Source organism: Nylanderia fulva, unplaced genomic scaffold (genome assembly GCF_048542155.1).
Source record: "Nylanderia fulva isolate GAGA-0341 unplaced genomic scaffold, ASM4854215v1 Scaffold152, whole genome shotgun sequence".
Taxonomy (NCBI): Eukaryota; Metazoa; Arthropoda; class Insecta; order Hymenoptera; family Formicidae; genus Nylanderia; species Nylanderia fulva.
In genome coordinates, this window is record NW_028189753.1 from 198,114 (window position 1) to 218,557 (window position 20,444).

The window sequence follows — 20,444 nt, forward strand, 5'->3', positions numbered from 1 at the left end:
CTGTAGAGAATGTGTCGAGTCGAGAATAAAGACTAGGAATAGAAAATGTCCATCTTGTGGAAAATCCTTTCATGTCAATGACATGAAGAAAATATACCTCTAGTTAGTGTGTACAGAATTCATCCAAGCATTAAATCTGATTCTTAGCCTTCCACTTTGCATCTCTTCATCGAGCGATTCTTCACATTTTGTGGATGTGGCAATATCAAGTGTGGTTTGGTAACGCGTAAGACAAATGAGGTAATTTTGTAACAATTTTAGGTAAAAAGTAACATTTTAATTTAAATCTTGTTTAATTATTAAAGCTATACAATACCATTTTAACCCATTTCTGAACCAAATTATTGGCAATATTCTTTATATCATTGCTTTCTTTTCTATTTAAAGAATAGAAATACACGATTTTCCCAATCCCACTTTGTATGAGGTGGTGTCTCTTAACAGGCATGCACAACAACAATTCCAAAATCGATTTTTTAATTTCAAAATTTGGAAGTGATTTGTTAGGAAGTGGTTCTAGCCATGTTCTAAGTATTGATAAAATACCATAGTCTAGGAAGTATGGTTGCATTCGTCTATCCAATAATTTTGGTACTATTTGATGTACCATTTTTAATTTTTCAAGAGCAGGTTCTTCTCTCTTATTATTCGCGTTATCTATGTTTACAGCATCTACCATTCTACATTTTATCTTTTCAATGTAACTCACAATTTCACTTATATTCTCTTCCTTCTTTCTATTTTGTTTTCCAATTTTCCTTCCTTTTCCATTCTCTGAGCTCTTTCTTTTCCTCTTCCGTCTATCAATAACACCATCTTCTACTACTTCTTTGTTATTTTCTGATGCATCTACACTCGATATCTCCCTTTCTATTTGCTCATCACTCCCTCCATCTACAAATAGATTGTTCAGTTCATCATTTTTCTCCATGGGGGAGGGTATGAACAGTCTAATAAAAATTTCTTGATTTCACATTTCTCCTTCTCTCTTACCAAAAAATTGAAGAAGCGAGGAACGATGTCAACAAGAAGAATCAGAAATGTAAAGATAGAGAATGATATAGAATATCAAATATATAAAGAAAGTGAGGTAGATTTGAATAATATACAAGAATATACACAAATACAGCTCAATACCGGGATGGAGGTAGAGGAGGAGAAGGAATTACATCTTAAAGCAATAATATCGGGTGAAAATGACACAATTCCAACACCAACTGTTCAAAGAATAGAAAGTGATATAAATGAGTTATACCCATCCTTTAGGAGAGGTAGAGAGTACATTAAATATCAAGAGGATGTCGAAAACAAGTATATTTTAAATGAAGAGGATAGAAAGTTTATAAAAGAATTGAACATAGAGGAGGATGAATTTATAGATAAAATCAAACTATTAATGGAGACAAGAAATTTTGATAAAATGGAGAATCTTAGTAAGAACATATTACAATCTGTGGGTACTCCCACCGTAATATCACAAAACAGCAATTTAGAGGATAAAAGTGATATAACTATAGATGAAAGAATGATAAATTATATTGATGGAAGGATAATAAAGGTACAGGACCAGAATGATAAGAAATTTGATGCTTATGTTTGCTTCAGGAAGAGAATTATCAAGGCTAGTAGAAAGGGTAGGAGGTCAGAGGCTAATTGCATTGACAAATTGAGAAGGATGTGGGTTGAAACATTTTTAATAGAAAAATTGTACAGTTTAAGCTATCAGAGATGTTCTTTGGAACAGGATCTCTTGGAGTGCAAGAAAGGAATAACGATGATAGGGCTTAGGCTTTATGATTTATCTTCAAATAAGAAGAAAAAGAAGATTTTAAGGAAGATTCTTGGAAGGAGGAAGATTCAAAAAGAAGTTCCATTTTTCAAGATGTGTGGAAGATTCACAGATCTGTTGACGGATAGAAAGAAAATTAGAAATGTTAAAAAATGTTTATCTGAAGGGGAAAGGTCAGAAGAGGGAAAAGACTTAGAGATTGAATGTGAAGCTGTTTATAAGCATGATCTAAAAAGTAAAGATAAAACGATTGATGTAAATAAAATATAAAGCATTAAATGCTAACTTTGATGTTTAATGAACACATTTCACATTCAATAAATTCACCATTTAAGGATTCCACAGAATAAAGCATTCCACATCTACATTTGACACCATCCCGTGAGAGAATCTCAGAGATGGAGAATTCCCCAAAAATATTTCTATTTTCAAACATTTCACTTTGTAATATCTCTCTATTGTACTCTCCGTGTTTTACTAAATTTTTGTAAGCTACTTGAATGTCTAGGAACCTTTTCATGCATCCAGATCTGTCTGGATGTTCTTTAAGTATTTTCTTTCTGTATGCTAGCTTTATTTCCTCTTTATTAGCATTTCTATTAACATTCAATATTTTATAAAAATCTTTTTTAGATTCTTTCATTGAGAGGGTTTACCTCCATCTCTCTCCTAAAGTGAAATTTTATTTACAAATTAATAAAATAGCATTATTGTGATCCATATCCAAGTAAAACACCACTTATGATTAATCCAACCTTTCATCATAGTCCCATTTCTTAGACCACATTCTTAGAGGGAATGTAAAGTCTTTATAAAAAATTTAAAACTTACCCCTCACCTCTCAAGCCAAATGGCTTTGATCAAGTGTAGTAACTGTTCTTGTCAGTGTAAGAACTGACATTCTCTCTCCTTTGAGAGATATACTCTGTGGGTATCCCTTGAGGGATACTGTGCTTGCACTGTAGTTCTTTCTCATTGTGGATATCCAGGTGTTACTGATAGAATGTTATTCTGTGAATATCAATTCTTTTAGTAGTGCCTTTAACTTTAAAAGTGTTTTCTATTCATATCCTTTGTCTCGGGTGGTTATCTCCCACTCTCACCTCTCGACCCATCAAGGGGATGTTATTGAAGATAACAACAAAGAATGAAGAGAAGCTAAGGTTACACCACAGGAAGGTGAGATTTATCATTCTATTCATAACTTTGTATTTTCTACGCATTAACTTTACTAAGAATAAAATATACACAGAGGAGGCACTGCACGATAAACTCGTTGAAAATTACAAGGTACTTGTGGATTGGAAGTATCTAGAAAATATTGGAATTGAGAATGGAGAGTTGGTGTTGTCACTTAGAAATGATTCTATTTCCAACACTATTGTGATATACACCGATCTGAAATATCTTAAACAGGTAATGGGGATCTACTCATCCTTACAAAATCTAACTCTAGCGAGGAATGTTTTAATAAAATTTAGAGGAGTTGAGAGATACAAAGATTTACAAACATTAAAAGATATAAAAACACCTTCCCATGAGTTTGGGTATTTCTGTGAGATAGATTTAAATTTCGATAACCATTCTTCCACGGCTATGTACCCCTTAGACAATTTCCAACCCAATTCAGATCTTCTTTTCTTGTCTAAACATTTCTTTAGTACCAAGCTTAGATTTGTAAATTCAAATCATCCTTTGGGTTCACTTTTAACATCACCCAACCATTCCACCAACACTCTCCTAAATTTTATACTTTCTTTACAAACCGCTTACTTTAGAAGTGTCAACCACTTGGATATAACACTGAAGAAAGGCACCAGTGACATTAAAACCTTTTTAAGATTACTCAAAAGTATAAATAATTTATACTCCCATTCCTTAGGTACATATTATTACATCCCACTTTATACTCACTATATATCATTTCTCTCCTTATTTCCGTTCATCTTTTTGAATTTCCTATATCTTCTTTTAGATCATCTCCATGAAGTCCTTACCATAAAAAATAGAAATAGTACCACACCATCTGTTAACCATACCACCAATCCCCTTCCCGTTAAAAACCATGTAGCATGCTTTAAAATTTTAAACAGTGGAGAATATGACCTCAAAGATATTCCATTTATACTGTTAACTGTATTTTTAGAATATTCTTATTTACTATACGTTCTTCATCCACTAGTTTGTATCTTCTATTTGAATAGAAATTCACTAAGAACGTGTATTTGCATTTTGTTTTTCTCCATTCTAAACTTTAAGTTTGGTTTTCTCTACTCAGTTTTCATTTTCGCTAAGAACTGTAGAAAGTATTATAAAGAGGTTAGATAGATCAGTTGTTAACGTTCTTTTTATTAAACGCTATATCTATCTTTAATGCATCCTAATTTATTAATATCCCTACTATCACCAGGTAATACCAACAAACAATTCTTTTGTGGTTTACAATGGAAGGAATTGGTTGTATGAAAGGTCCTAGTTAAGGTGAGAAAAAATCTTTACAACCAGATCTTCAGGGTGCTTTGATTACCAGACAACAACGGTCCAGGAGATGCTAGAAAGATTACTACTAGCACAACTTCCAAGGAGTGTACCAAGATGTGTTGATAGCTCCTCTCAATCCTACATGAAAATGTAATTTCAATAAACTAGTAAAACATTATAAACCATATTTCATTTTTATTTGATACACTCTAACTTCCCTCATCTCTTAATAACTCTACCATACCCTCTATACTTCTAATTCTCTCATTTGAGATATCCATTGTAGGTATTCTAACCCTCTCCAGTGCAAAATCACAGATTGGAGGATTACCAGGGTGGTATAACTCAACTGAATCTAGCAATAAAAATAAAACTTTAACCTCCTCTACACTTAACCTACAAAAATTAAAGCATATTTTCAATAGTTCCTCATCTTTCTTTATCCTTTCATAACAACACCTCATCTCTTCTATGTTTTTGTATGATCTTACCTTATCTATAAAAGTGTTATACTCACTCTTTATATTCTTATTTTGTATTGCTCTGGTTTGATTTATAATACGCTCTTGATATCTTTCTATATCACTAGTGATTTTACAAATAAAATTTAGAGTACCTTTTAGGACCATCCTCTTGCTATTAAAGACCAGAGTCTCTGGTATAAACCTCTCTCTCACTTCTAAACATTTCATATTTGAATGTTCCATCACAAAACTTTGAATTTCATTTTGTATCTTCCTTATCTTACTCAGGGAGTAGGAGAGGTCCATAGGGTCTCTTAAAAAGACAGTCTTTTAGCAAGAAAGGCTAGAGTAGAAAGGAAATGTCATTAATTATAACTTTATTTCAATCAAATCTATTTTTAATAACCATTCCATACCAGATATTTACCACATTGTTACATCTCCCTTATATTTTCATACTCTAAATATGAAATTGTCTTTAAACACTCCTCTTCAAACTCATTCCATTCCAAGTAAAAAGAGTCATAAAATTCCAAAATATCCCCTTTTCTAATAGAACTGTAATGATAGCTCAATACTTTGTACAAAAGTAAATTGGAAATATCAAAATTGCATTTTAAATTCAATTTTATATCTTTTAACACTTCCTTTACTTCGTTTATATCTAAACTCTCTATAAATCTATCCATACTAATCCTATCGTTCCACTCTTCTGTTCTATCATCATACCTTCTATTTCCTATCTTTCTAACCGTGGAAATTAAAAAATTCTCATTTTTAAGATTTCTTATCTCTAAATTTTTATTAAAGCTCATCATTTCCCTTACTAAACAAAGGTTCTTTAGTTCCAAAATGTTATCATCTCTCCCATCACTTATATCACCAATACAATTTACACCATTACTATCATACCCCACACTATTAACAATAAAATTGCTAATATTGTAGTACATTCCCAGTGCTGATCTATTCTTGTATAGAACAATTAGAAAATCCAAGTTGGGAGACATTTCCACTCCAATATTCTCAATTTCTATTATATCTAAGGTAATACCACTTAAGATATCATAAATATAAATTTTAGTACCATTAGAGATACCTATCCACTTCATATCATTACTAATACAATAATCTACGATATTATCTACAATAAACTCTCTACCTTTATTACCACTTAGAGTATCATAGAATGATATTTCACTTTTGCACTTTAAAATACAAAAGTTATCAACGACCCTCATATCTAAGGTACCACAAGTATCAATTCTGTAGAGAACATTAAAAGTCGCATCTCTAATCTCTAAAAGTGATTTTGTACAGACACAAATTCTATTTAAGATTATATCCAAGGATATACCAATGATATCATCCATTTCCACAAGGTTATATCTCTTATAAACAACCTTAGATCTAATGTTTACAATAGAAATATAACCTTTAGAATTAAAAATACAAAAATTACCACACTTGGAGATACATCCATTGGAAATCAAGTTATTGTAACTTTCTATTAAGATACTACCCCTCTTATTAATAAAGTCTACTAGGTTTATAACATTCTTAGAGATCGTTAGAATACTCGGTTTATTAACACATAGATCATTATATGTCATGTTATCATTAACACTACTTTTCAATCTAGGAATTGAAAATTTAAAGGATTGTTCCTCTTTATATACCCCAAAATTAAATAACTGGGTATCTCCTAACAGTACCAAGTTCTTTTTATCATAAAATTTAACTTTTTTAATATTCTCCCTTAGAATTTCCCTAAATTTTAATACTTCCAGGTTGTAACCTGAAAGTTTACACAATCTAAGAGAATCAAGGGTGGATATAGCCAAGATATCCTCTCCTCTCAGGTACTCCAGAGAAATAACACCCAGTTTGTGTCTTTTAAGCAATTTTTTGTCATTTAAATCAAATAGGAACATGTCACCCCTGGTGTTACTACAAACAATAAAATTACTGTTACTCTCACCTGTATTAACATTACCATTAGAGGTAATATTGTTTATTGGCCCCTCACACTCCAACTCAAACAAAACTTTATCTTTTCTCAGATTATAAATCACCATTTTATCTTCTAATCCAATCCCAACCACATCTATAACACTCAACTCTTTGATACAATATATAGACCCATTTAACTTTTTAGATCTATAGACCCTACTTCTAGTATTAACATTATATACATCAATAACACCTTCTCTATATCCTATAACAACCTTATTCTTGTATGTGGGTGGGTGGAATATAACACTTACTGTCAGCTTGGGTATTAAGATTTGTATCTCATTGAAAGTTAATGGCTTTGAAACATTCCTTGTAACATTAACAGAATCCAAAATACATTCTGAGGAAAGTTGTGTGGCAGAACTATCCATGGTACTGTTTATTGGTAAATCGTTACCATCAACGATAATTTCATAAATTATTATTTTATTAGATTTGGTATCCTTACTGTTCTCTTTGCTACCTTCATTACACTCTTCACCTTCTAACACAAAAAATAGAAAATTTGAGAATCCAAAGATATTCAAAATGCTAAAATTAAAGCTCAGCCTATAGACAATCTCTGATCTGTAACAAACATAAAGTGTTTTATATGAGGATAGAAAGATATAATCATCCATTTGATACATGGAGTGAACTCTAGATTCAAGCAATGGTCCATGAAAAGCTAGATTTAACTTCTTACAATCATACACTTTGTATGATCGAGATGTGGCAATTGTAATGTAATGGTTTGTATCTCGTTTTTGAATTATAAAGGGTATATTTATTGACATCTCGTTTATATCTCTCACGTGTTTAAACAAACAGTTCACCATTTCCCTCCAACGGTCTATAAAATTTTCAAGTTTAAGAGAAGAGGTGTGGATTGAACTGTGGCTATACAATGGTGGGAAATAGAGATGTGAAAATGAAATGATAATTTAATCAGATTGTTCATTAGAAATTTCCTTTAATTTCTTTAATACTACTGAATATTTAATAAAATATTTCTTGCTAAACTCTCTGGAGAATATCTCTTGATCTGTGCCTTTAACATATTCTTGTTTTAAAATAGGAACACACTCTTTTGGAAATCTTCTCTTTTCTACTAATGGAATACGGAGAAACTCGTCCTCAAATTCTTTGAATTTGTAAAATGAACATTTTGGAATTTCAAGAGTGGGTGTTCTATACTTTCTTTGTGGTTCATTATGCTCACTTTCTGAGTCGAGCCACTCCTCTTCATTAGAATTGGTTAATTCGGCTTCTTCTTCTGTTTCACTTGACCCAATAATCTCACCCTCTTCACTTTCCATCCATTCAACCTCTGAGTCGTATTCATAGTCATCTACGAGATCTATCTTTCTCAAGCTATTTCTACATTTTAGCTCTTTTCTGGGAAAACCATAAAGTGCTGGTCTTATCTCATCCGAAAATTGAAGATAAGTGATCCTAACAGGTAATTCAATATCCTTCTCTCTCCTTACACTAAATCTCCTTAAAAGATCTTTTTTCTTGTAAATAAAAGCTTTTGATTCATAGACTATAGGAACAAACCTCATTTTAAGATCTACAGAGAATCTCTTCTTCTCTTCAACCTTCATTATATTGTAATGGCTTAATGAGTTTATGATACTTTCCTTTAATCTTTTACTTCCATCCTTTTGCGAAGATAACTCACTTTGTACTTTATTCCTTGGTTTTAATACACCATTTAATACTTTATTTCTTCTCTTTAAAATACATTCTTTTATTTCCTGATCTATTCCATCAACTGTTCTTGCTTCTAAAAGATATATCCCATCCATTTTCTCCTTATTTGGATTTAGATTATCAATAAAGTCTAACTCTGTACTATACTTACTTATTCTCTCTTCAATTATCTCATGTTCCAATTGATTGATATTCTCATTACACTTTTTTAATGGATAGAATCTCCAGCTCATTAATTTGTTAATACCTGATATCATTCTCTCCATTCTTAATTTCTTAGCTTCTCCTACCATTTTATGAGTATAAAGAATTCTATACAAATCCTCCTGGTTCACACTTCTAAATGAATCAAGAAGTGAAATAATTAGTATTTCTGGTATCTCTTCCTCCTGTGATATTTTAAAATTATACAATTCTTTTAGTATTTTTGGATGATAATCCAACATTCTTCTTAGTATTTTAAATTTTAGGGTGCTTTAAAGGATGGGAGAAGTAGTTCCTTCAAAAACATTGTAAGATCCTCCCTTTAACTTACACAACTCTTTCATTTTCATAGAGCAACATTTATTCTACTCAACTCCCATCAAGATGATCCATAATTTATTATTAATTAATAGATTACTCTTTGGAAGATCATTTTTGTATTCCACGGTTCTGTCCTTCCCTTAATGAATCCAGAAGAGAACAAAGCCACAAATGAGAACACAAGTGGACCATCTACAAGAAGTAGAAGAAAGATAATTCAAGAAGATAAAAAGAATGAGGAAATAGATAAATTAAAAAAAGAAAATATGAAGTTATTCGGCGAGGTATCAATTTTAAGGCAAAATTTGGTATCTTTAGAGAGAGAGAACTATGGATTGAAAATAGAAAGAAATAATGGGCTAATAAATGAAATGTCTAAGAGTGATATACTCAGAAAGGAATTAAAGATTCTTAAAGCGGAGAATAAAATCAAAGAAAATCAGCTCAGAGCATATAAAAAACCCAAAATTACAGCAGCATTTGAATTAGACAGTAAGTATATTTTATCTAAGGTGTCAAAAGAGGTTCAATTCATTCTTTTCCCCTTTGAGTATGAAAGGTTAAAAACGTTGCATGATTTCTATTATCAAGAATTCCTAAAGCTTATAGAGCCAAAGAAGGTGCTTGAAGAGATAGAAAAGAGAAAAGAGATATTTCCAGAGTTTTGCAAACTCTTCTCTCTCTTTAACAAGAGAAAGGAGATCTTCGATTCTCTATTTATTTCACTTTTTGAGGAGTTTTTCCATTTAAACGATTTTAGATATTCAAAGTATCTTTTTAAAGCCATAAAATCTTGTGATCTTGGATGGATCATTTCTCTAATAGATAATTCCCACTTTATGAAGTTATTTAAGAGGTTTCTATCACTTTCAATTCCAGATACGGAGTGTATTATGTTTTACATCAAAATATTTCAAGAAAGACCGTTCATTATGACACTCATTCTTACTAAAGAGCTATTTACTACCATTCTTACTAGAAGAGATAGATACTCCAACGAAATACTTAAATTAGCGATAAAAAATAACCTTACAGACTACATTGATCACAAAAACATAGAATTGATTGAAGATTCTCTTTTAAAGCAAATATTTAAAAATGAATACCACACATTTTACTTTTAATTCTTGAGGTTACTCTAGCCCTGTTACTGTCTCGATGTGTTATATAAAAATAGCAGAAAAAGATGTAATTTTGAGGATTAGAGTTATTACAAATTCAAGTAGATGTTGTATTAAAAGTATTGAAGAGAATTTTCTTATAATGGAGGTAAGATCTCTACCAGAGAATAACAAAGCAAATGAAGAAGTATTAAAATATTTTAGAAGACTATTTAAATCCTTGAAGGTTGAGGATTTGAAATTAATTTCAGGTTTTAAAGCAAAGGAAAAGGTTATCTCTTTTAAAAATAATAATCTAATGGATATTAACAGTATCAATGATTTGTTATTATCAGAGATTTGAATGATCTTTTAATTTTAATGTTAAAGGTATTCCATAAATAACAATGGAAGAACCATTTAAATACTTAAGTTTTAGAGAATTTCTATTTCTGAGTAGTATCCTGGAAAGATCCTCTTTTTCATTTCTTAGTACCTCATTCAAAAAGGAAATGCTAAATCTATCGATATCTTTATCTGTTATATCCCACAAACACCCTATAACACTAGGTACCCTTTCTAAGTATTTAAGTAACACGCCATTTCTTTTGAAATTCTCTTTACAGATCAATCTTACACTACTACACCCGAAAATAAAGAGGGACATGTACTCTTCTAACCTCTTCAAATAATTCCTACCACTTCCATGCCCCAGATAAATTAAAATCGAGTTGTTAAAGTTAATATCCCTTCCCTTTTTATCTCTTGCATCCACAACCTTGCAAATTCCACCATCTATTCCATTAAAGTATTTATTAAAGGTATTTCTGGTGTTAACCAAGTTATTCTCTGGATCTAAGATATAAAAAATATTCTCTATCTCTCTAAGAGTGTTAGCACTTGAAAATTCATAAAGAAACTCTATGGAAGGGATTCTATAAACAGAGGTATTATAGAAGATATCAAGAGATTCAAACGGGAAATTAGAAATATTTTCATCTAAAATAATTAAATTTTTATTACCTACACAAATAATGTCTTTTTTTAAGGATGTATTGACCGTATCTAATAATCTCTTCAGTTTATTATCTAAATAGATTCTATCTTTCCACCATCTTATTTTATCCTCTTCATTCTTTATGTCCCTCTTTAAGGTATCTTTAGATAGATGTAATATCTCATTTAGCGATAGTAAAATTAAACTAAAATTTAAATTGGTTCTTTTTGTTATCGGTGTATCTTTATAGTAGTTAACATATAAAAATGAATCTTTTATATAAAATGAAATTATGGAATACTCCTCGTATTTTTTAAAGAGTATCGCTTTAAATTCACTTAATAGATCCTTTAAAAAGGTGGGGATATCATTCTCACATACATTCAAGGTATTATTCTTTAGACAATCCACCACATCACTCTTATAATCTGTCAATTCACAAAATTTGAATTCCCTAAAGATACTCTCAAAGTAATTGAAAAAGGAATTAAATAAAAACCTTTCATTTGTATGATTGTACAAAATAGAGGGTTCTATTTTATAGTATAACATAATTTGTGAGGTGGGTCCTTCTATTTTACCACATCTTTCTATAATAAATTTAATGTTTAGAAAGTATAAAGTAATGTCCCTTAAAAAGGAATTACCTGCCAGCTCTATTCCCTGATCTATGTAATACATAGATTCTAAATACTCCCCAAGAAAGAAATGGGAGAGTGATATTAAATTATAAACATGTAGATACATTTCTATTAAGATATTCTTCATTTTTACATCTTTTAGATGTACTAACACTCTTTTTAATACTTCTTTAGATTCATTATATCTTTTATTTAACATTAAAAGGTAACTATAAATAAACATCTCCTCAATTCTATCTAAGATGTACTCCAAAGATAGTTCATCTCTCTTGTCCACCACTAGGACCTTTTTAATTTCACTTTCATTAATAAATGATAAAGCATCCTTTAAATCTTTAATTTTAACCTTACAATTAAACATTTTAAATAATTTACCTTTATCTATGTTTAATAAATCACTTTCTTCGCAATCTTTAGATACCTCAAACTCATTCCAATACCTCACATCTTGAAAATACCTTAAAGTAAAATAACCCCTGGAAAGGTTCCTAAGAATTACTTTAAGCTCTATAGAACTATCAATCGATACTTCACTTATCTTAAAGAATCTATTAATTAGAGTGTAATTCTCTATGTAATACCTTAACATCTCTTTGTCTATATAATACTTTAACATTTCCTTATCTCCATCCATTGAAACACTTTTTTGATCCTCAATACCCAATTCTTTATATCTCTCTACAAATCTTATAATCCTCTCCTTTAAAGATCCTTCTTTTAAACCTTTAGATATCCCTCTCTTCAACTCGATTATTAACCTTTTATTTAATACCTTAATAAATTTATCTTTTAAAGGTGAGTTTAATGAATTAACTCTATCCATTAGTTGATAAATATCACACTTCCCATTACTTTCTTTACTAGAATATTTAAATATCTCATAAGAAATTAAAATCTCTTCATCTACACACTCCTTAACTCTGTTTTCTATTTCATTAAAGAGTACACCTAAAAGATTATCCAAGAACTTTAAATTTTCACTATCACCTTTCTTTAAAATATTCTCATGTTTGATTAATCTTTCATATAAGGATAACAACACTCTATTCAATGAATTCTTTGGTATTTTCATTTTATTTTCATAAATGTATAGTTTTAACACTATTTCATATCCTAACTCTATGTAATACAAATATAACTCATTTTTGGCATCTATTTGTAGTATTTTATTTATTATTTCTATCCCGTACAATCCTTTCTTATCTACAGTTCTTTGACTTGGTTTACCTTTCCCTAGGTATGCTATTTTTGACAGAATCTCACATTTCCATACCACAAAACCTTCCATTCTCAAGGGATCCACCGAAAAGATAAATAAGAAAGCGTAGAGGTACTTTAATGGAGATATAATATGGAATATAAAATAAATTTTATTTTGGAAGGTTAATTTGTATTCGATATCTCCTTTTTCTTGATCTTTTCAAAATTAGCGTGGTGATCTTCCTTTTGAATCGTATCACAGGAAATCTTCTTATCATTCAAATGGTTACAGTTAAGACAATGAAACTTCTTGGTGTTAAAATCTGCAGGGTGGGATAACCCGTTATGAGAAAAACATTTATTACATATTAGGGCATACATGGTACTTGGATCATCTCCCAAGATAAAGTCCGTGATTTTATTCATAATTCCTACCTTTCTATTCACTACAGGCACTTCTACCTCCTTACTCTCTTTTATAACCATTTTCTTATGTTTTGTATCTTTTTTAGTCTCATATCTTTCAACAATCTCCTTGGTTTCCATGTATAACGTGTCTTTCTTTAACTCTTCTATTCTCTCCTTTTGAATCTCTCTCAATTTCCTCAACAACCTCTGGTTATATTCAACCTTTCTCTCAAAGAACAATTTCAAGACCTTTCTCACAACCACAAATCCAAAAACCAACCCAAAAGACCACAAAGAATAACTCCCCTCTGAAATGTAGATATAACTGGCAAAAAAAGGTATGAAAATACCGAGGGATAAGTACAGATTTGTTAAAAAATTCTTTTCTCTTTGTTTTACTCTTTCTAAATACTCTTCAGTTTTGATTATCTTTTCTTCTAATGTAAATAAGATATCTCTTATTGAAGGTTTCTTTGAAAGAACACTTCCCATCTAAAGGGTCTTTTATTCCACTGAATTTTAAAGTAGTGGTAAGATAAAGATGGATTCTTTAATTAAATGGAAAGAATGATATTTTTAATGGTTAAAGTTTATTTTAATATGGAATATATCTTTAAATGTTTATGAAGGATCTTTTTATGTTATAATACTCTTTTAAATAGGATTTAAAGTAGATGTGGAGTATAACACTACTTGATGTGATGAGTATGATAAGTAAAAGGGAGTAGAAATTTAGGAAGTAAAGAGATTCTTGCCTATTTTTTTGGAACAGATAGAAGAGAGAGATAGATAATAAAAAACTACCTATAAATGAGGTAGATATGAGAGAAAAAAATTGTGGTGTGACACAATTGTAGAGACCTACTGAAATTACTGTAAGGGATAGGAAAGCAAGAGTCTTACACTCAAATGCTATGTCTATAGCAGGAAAGTAAATCAAACACAGAATGAATAAAAGGTAAAGATTCTTGTCTATTTGAATTTTAAAGGTAAGTAAGAAGGTTAATTGGGAACAGATCGATCCTACAAGGAAATAAAAAGCTTTGGAACCATTTGAATATAAAGATAGAACATACCACCCTATAGCCGATAGAAATAGTGAGATGTGGTTATAAACTATGTATTTAACCCCATACCAGTTAATTATTATAATTGCTATACTAAAACCTATGGTTACAATTGCAAGTATTTCAGTAAAAGTGTAGGTTTTGTAGTGCATTTCTGATATGTCTTTAAAACTGTCCTTACCTACATTTTCGTAGAGGGATAGAAAATACTTCATTTTTATTTACTCCTTTCACTCTTTGTTACAGGAAAGTATGTTTTTAAATGTTTCACATTTATTTTGAATCTTTAAGTAGTACTCGTTGTATTATAGCAAGAGTGCCCTTTCTGATTGCAGTAGAAGTTAACCAATTAACTCAGATGAAGTAGCGAGAAGGTAAAATGAGGAATTTAGAGAAATATTCTTGATATAAATCCTATTTATTTGAACTTTCAAGTGTAAAATTCTTCCTAGAGGTGAGAGATACATGTGAGACCATCCATGGGTGGAAAGGAACATCCAAGAGAGTCATCCTCTTCTCTCTATCCTTTAAAAGTAACCTTTCAATAAAATCACCTGCACTTTGACTGAAAAATGCCGGAATTGAATATTCTAAGTTATTGATTCTTTTATAAGCCTCTCTTGGATTCCTATTACCAGACAAGAATGGGGTATTTCCGGTGAGTAGTTCAAAACAAAGAACACCAAGACACCACACATCAACATGGTGATCGTGTATCTCATTATTAACTATTTCTGGAGAGAGATATTCCATAGTACCACAAAATGTCCTTCTTTTTTGATCTGCATTATAAACTGACCACCCGAAATCCGCTAACTTTAATTTGTTATCTGAACCTATGAGGATATTCTCAGGTTTCAAATCTCTGTGAATTACATTAAATCCATGAATGTAATTTAATGCTTTAGCCACCTGAAAGATATAATTAGCCGCTTCACTTTCCTCAAATTTACCTTTTTTCTGTAATAAACCGAATAAGTCACCATATCCGGCATATTCCAAGACCATATACACCTTTTCTTTATCGTGAAAAAATCCATACATCCTCAACACATTCTCACACTTCATATTAGAATGTATCTCTATTTCTCTTCTCACTTGCTTTAGACTGTCATGGGAGAGTATCTCTTTTTTACTCAGGATCTTGAGCGCTACGATATATTTTCTGTCTCTATCTCTTGATAACCACACCTGTCCAAATTTCCCCCTTCCTAGAGGTCTTCCCAACTCAAAATCATCCAAAGTCCAATACTTCTTCATTCCAAACACTCTGCTCTTAAGGATCAACTGGAAATAAAAAATTTAGATTGTGTTAGAATTCTAAGGGTTTGCTTGAAAAGATAGTGAAAGAGGATTGGGATAGGAAATACTTGTAGATTATCTACTCTCCTTTACATTTGTTTAGAAAAACAAGAGAGGAGAGTACCCTTCATGGAAAAATTTGATGTTGTTTTAAGAGTCTATGATTTATCCAATGGACAAGCAAAACCATTTATAAAGCATCTATTTAATTTGGATGTTGAAGGGATATGGCATACCTCTGTGGAGGTGTATGGAATGGAATATTATTTCCAAGATGAGATTTTCTATTCTGAACCAGTAAGTAAAAGAAAATTCTAATTAGGGTAAAACTAGGCATGGAGAGCCACTCAATGTTGTTAAAATGGGATTCACTCCGCTATCATCGGAGATCTTTCACCAATACTTAGAGGGGTTGAAAGATAGGTTCTATTTTGGAAGTTATAACTTATTTGAAAACAATTGCAATCACTTCAGTAACGAAGTGGTCAAATTTCTGTGTAATAAGACCATTCCTGAGTATATTCTAAATCTTCCTGATCTTTTTAAGGAATCCCCAGCTTTTAATTTCTTTATGGAGTTTCTCAGTAAGAGTTCTGGAGGTGATGGATATAAATAAAGAACTACTTTAAAGTCTATTTAGTTTACTTTTTTATTGGTTATCTCTTCACTAGTAAGGAATCAAGCTCGCTATCCAATCAAATACTAAATGTTAATCACTTTATTGATCACGAGAATGATTACCAATCAAATATTAAAATTTTTAATTAAAACCACAATTTGATCTCCTTTTAATGAATCTATAAATACAAAAAAATTAAAAAAGTGATAAGAAATGAAGAAGAATCCAGAACAAATTACTGGAATTATAGGTATTGGATGTTTATGTCTTAGTTTATTATCAATAGTATCGTTATTTGGTATTACGAACCTTATAATGAGTGATGCATGTGTATTATGGAACTGGTATTGGGTGGCTGTTGCTGGTGGATTAGCTATTATACAACTTGCTCTCATCTACATAAACAAATCATCATTTATACGATTCATTCACTTTATACTACTTGCTGGTGTTATTATTACAGTAGGTATTGCCTATCTTTCCAAGACAAGTAGAACATTTGTCTTAACTGACATGGAAGAGGTTGGTGATAAGATCTTCCAAATGGAAAATAACAAAAAAATGAAAGTAAAAAACAAGGTATTTGTGATATTAACAAGTATAGACTTATCCTCATTTATAATGGAAGGAAAAAAAGAATTTGAGGAAATGATTGATGGGATAAAAGAATTAATAAATAAATTAGAGGGAATTAAAGAAGCAGAAGGACTAGTCAATAAGTTTAAAGAGTTAATGAATAAATTAGAGGGATTTGAAAATTTGGAAGAATTAGAAGGAATCTTTAATAAATTAATGGAGGTAGCGAATGAGGTAGGAAAATCAGAGGAATTAAAAGGAATAGTTGACAACTTAAATTTAAATATAAATATGGTTAAGCGAGGATTCTTAGATATGTTTGGAATGAACATAGAAGATTGTGTTTTGAGCAAAGACAAGATAAAGAATTTCAAGAAATTCATGGCAGACTTGATATACAAAAATAAAGGGAAGGAAAATCCTCACATAGGAACTGTGATGATTCCTATTGGTTCATTTCTATATAAAGAAGAAGATAGTACCAAATTAGTAAAGGCAATTAAATCCTTTAGATTTTCCTCAAAAATGAAGAAGGGGATAATAGTGGTAGTATCTCACAAGATTTCAGAAGTAGCAAAGAAGACGGAAATCAAAGGGATTTCACTAGATGAGTTTAAGAAATTGGTTTATTAAAGTTGAGAGAATCTAAGGAGTAAGCATTATTTAAATGTTGACTATCTTGTCTTATGTTGTCCTAGAGAAATAAAGTTAAGTCTTTATTAATTTTTTATCAATGTCATTTCTAACTAACCTTTCTTTCCATGAAACAACGAATGAAAACTTTCACAAAGTTCATAAATAGAAAATTAAGTGATCTTATAGCCTCTACTTCGTGATTTTGTGGAATAACAAATAACTAGTCATCTGGAATATTTGGAACTTGATAACTCTACTTGTACTTCCAAGTAGGATTAACTTTATTAACCACAGTTATTATATTTCTTGATATTTGACATAAAAGGAAATTAAAATTCATTGAAAGATTTGACATGTGAAACTAACGATAAATTTTTAACGGTTATAGAGAATGCCACAATTTACAATGAAGATGATTTCAAAAAGAATGTCAGCATTGTTGTATCTGGGAATGCTACTAGAACTAGGTAAAATAAAGTGTGGGAGGATGAAGGGAACGCCTATAAAATTAAAAAGAGAAAGTAATAGGAATTTTTATATGAGAAGATTGTCAAATCTAGAATTTTGTGATGATGAGAATAGCTTGAGAGATGATAAGGTAAGAATGATACAAGAGTGTGTTTCTAAAATGAATAATCCAAGAAAAGGTTGTTTTTCACACAAGATCAATTTAAATAATGAGAAGAAGTACTTTAAACACATTGAATCACAATCAAAAAGTGATATTAGACACACAAATACCAGGTTACATCATAAGAAAAATAATCATTATGAAAAGATTAGTGTTCCTTTTGATAAAACAGAGTATTCTGATGTAATAATCCCTACCTCATCTACTAGTCAAGATATAACTTTGCCAAGCTGTTCCACAAATGTGGAAGTAAGTGATTTGAAATTTACCAATTATAATTTAGAGGAAAAGAGTAAAGAATATAATAACATACGAGATACAACCAATATTATGGAAAATTATTCGTTATACCTAATTAGGGATGGAATAAGGAATTGGTTGATTTCTCATAGAGAGTCTAATTCTCTAGAAGAGTTAATAAGGTTGATAAACAGGAGAGATGATAATTTTTATGACCTAAACTACAAACAAATATTAGAAGTATTTGATTTTGTAAGGAGGAAAGAGGAGAAATTGGTTAAACTGGTTATTACAAAAGAGATAATTGAGAAAATTAATAAAATATTGGTTGAAATAGCTAAAGAAACATTAAAATACTCAATCTTGTTATATTTTAGAGAGATGATAAATTTCCCTGAGTTTTTGAGGAAAAACTACAAAGATGGGTTGGTGGATTACCACTATACAAATATTTTTATTCTCCGCTATTTACTCGCTAGGATGGAAAAACACGATAGTATCTTAAAATATAAAAATAAAGAGATTAGTGGTATTAGAAAAAGTTGTTACAATGCTAGAAATACAAATTCGTTTACAAAGGATTTTCCAATTTTCTATCTTTGTATCAGAGAATTCCTTAAATCTTTTAGAGAGAAAGTTTTCCTTAATTTCTTTACGTATTGTTATGAAACAACATTTAAATTTAAAGGAGAGCTCAAAATTGGAGATGAAATATATCTAAATAATTACTTTCCAATAAACAATGGAAGAGTGGTCTATAAAAAGATTTTCGCACTTATTATCTTTTTTTCAAATAAGGAAACTCTTGAACGTATTTATAAAGACCACCGTGGTCTTATGTGGTCCATATCTGGTCCTAGCTCCTCGTTATATCCAACTATTTATCCGATAAATGAACTTTTTAAGGAAATATTTCTCATTTATATATCCCTGTCTTGCAAAATTATTAATATTCCTGATACTTTCCATAATAAAAATGTCTTATCATATTTCCATAGGGTTAGGATGATATTACCAAAGATTATAGAGCGGTTCAATTTGTCTAACAATCAAGAAAAATCCTATGAGATCTTTCTTGATCTTATATCAATAATTCCGAAACTTTTTGATGCAAGAATTATCAATATATATATTGGTTCTGAGTGTATTTCTCTAAGACATATAAATGTTATATTGCGGAGATATGGTGGATAATCATATATTAAATAAAGGTTGATATTATTTCTTGTCTTTCTTAGGATACCAAAGGAAGTGGGATAGAGGAGGAACTTAGGAATGCTTATAGTTGTGTTATGGGTTAGTTAAAGGTTGTATTGGGTGTGATAGATTGGTAATATATCAATTTGGTGTTCTCTAGTACTATTCTCCATTTCTATACCAATACAATACTTCTCTTCGTTTAACTGTATTGTGGATTATGCATTGTCTTATATTTATGTGGGAATGAGAGTTGTGAGTTGGTAGACTTGGCTTGGTAAAGAGTAGGTCTAAAGAATAGACATGAAAAATCACTTTATTTTAGCTATTCGCTAATCTTTTACTTTGAACGGATATAATAGCATCATTGATTACTTTTATTAATCTTGCGATAATTTTATCTAATTCACTAAGATCAGCTATTCCTGATCCAATATACTCATACAATAACTTTGCTTCAAAAAATTTAGAAGTGATCGCAGCAAGAGCACACAATATTCTACTAAGTATCCCCGGATCCTCACAACGATCAAATAGTTCCTTAATGTTTGGTAGGAGCTCCTTAATATCGTTGAAGAGGTTTTGTGTATTTATATACGATTCATTCTTAAGTATTTCATCATTTAGTTCCTTGCATAATAAATAATAAGCATCGAATATTCCATATCCCTTCACTATCTTATAAATATCTATTGTGTCTCTATCTTCACCATGGGCAGGCAACTTGAACTCTTCACGACTTTTATAGATCTTTTCAAGACTTGTTCTATCGAGAGTGAAAGTGATAATTGACAGAAAACTCTTATAAACACCTATCCCACGATGTATCCTAAAGTTACCATTTAAATAGATACCATCCC

At 30.6% G+C, this 20,444-nt stretch overlaps 1 protein-coding gene across 1 annotated transcript; it reads right to left on the reverse strand.

Moving 5' to 3' along the window:
- Window positions 1–14,797: 14,797 nt before the first annotated feature.
- On the reverse strand, window positions 14,798–15,643 carry LOC146724045 (uncharacterized). The gene has a single exon (XM_085480617.1). It carries the CDS (start codon window positions 15,641–15,643, stop codon window positions 14,798–14,800), a length of 846 nt encoding a protein of 281 aa, XP_085336743.1.
- Window positions 15,644–20,444: the final 4,801 nt, after the last annotated feature.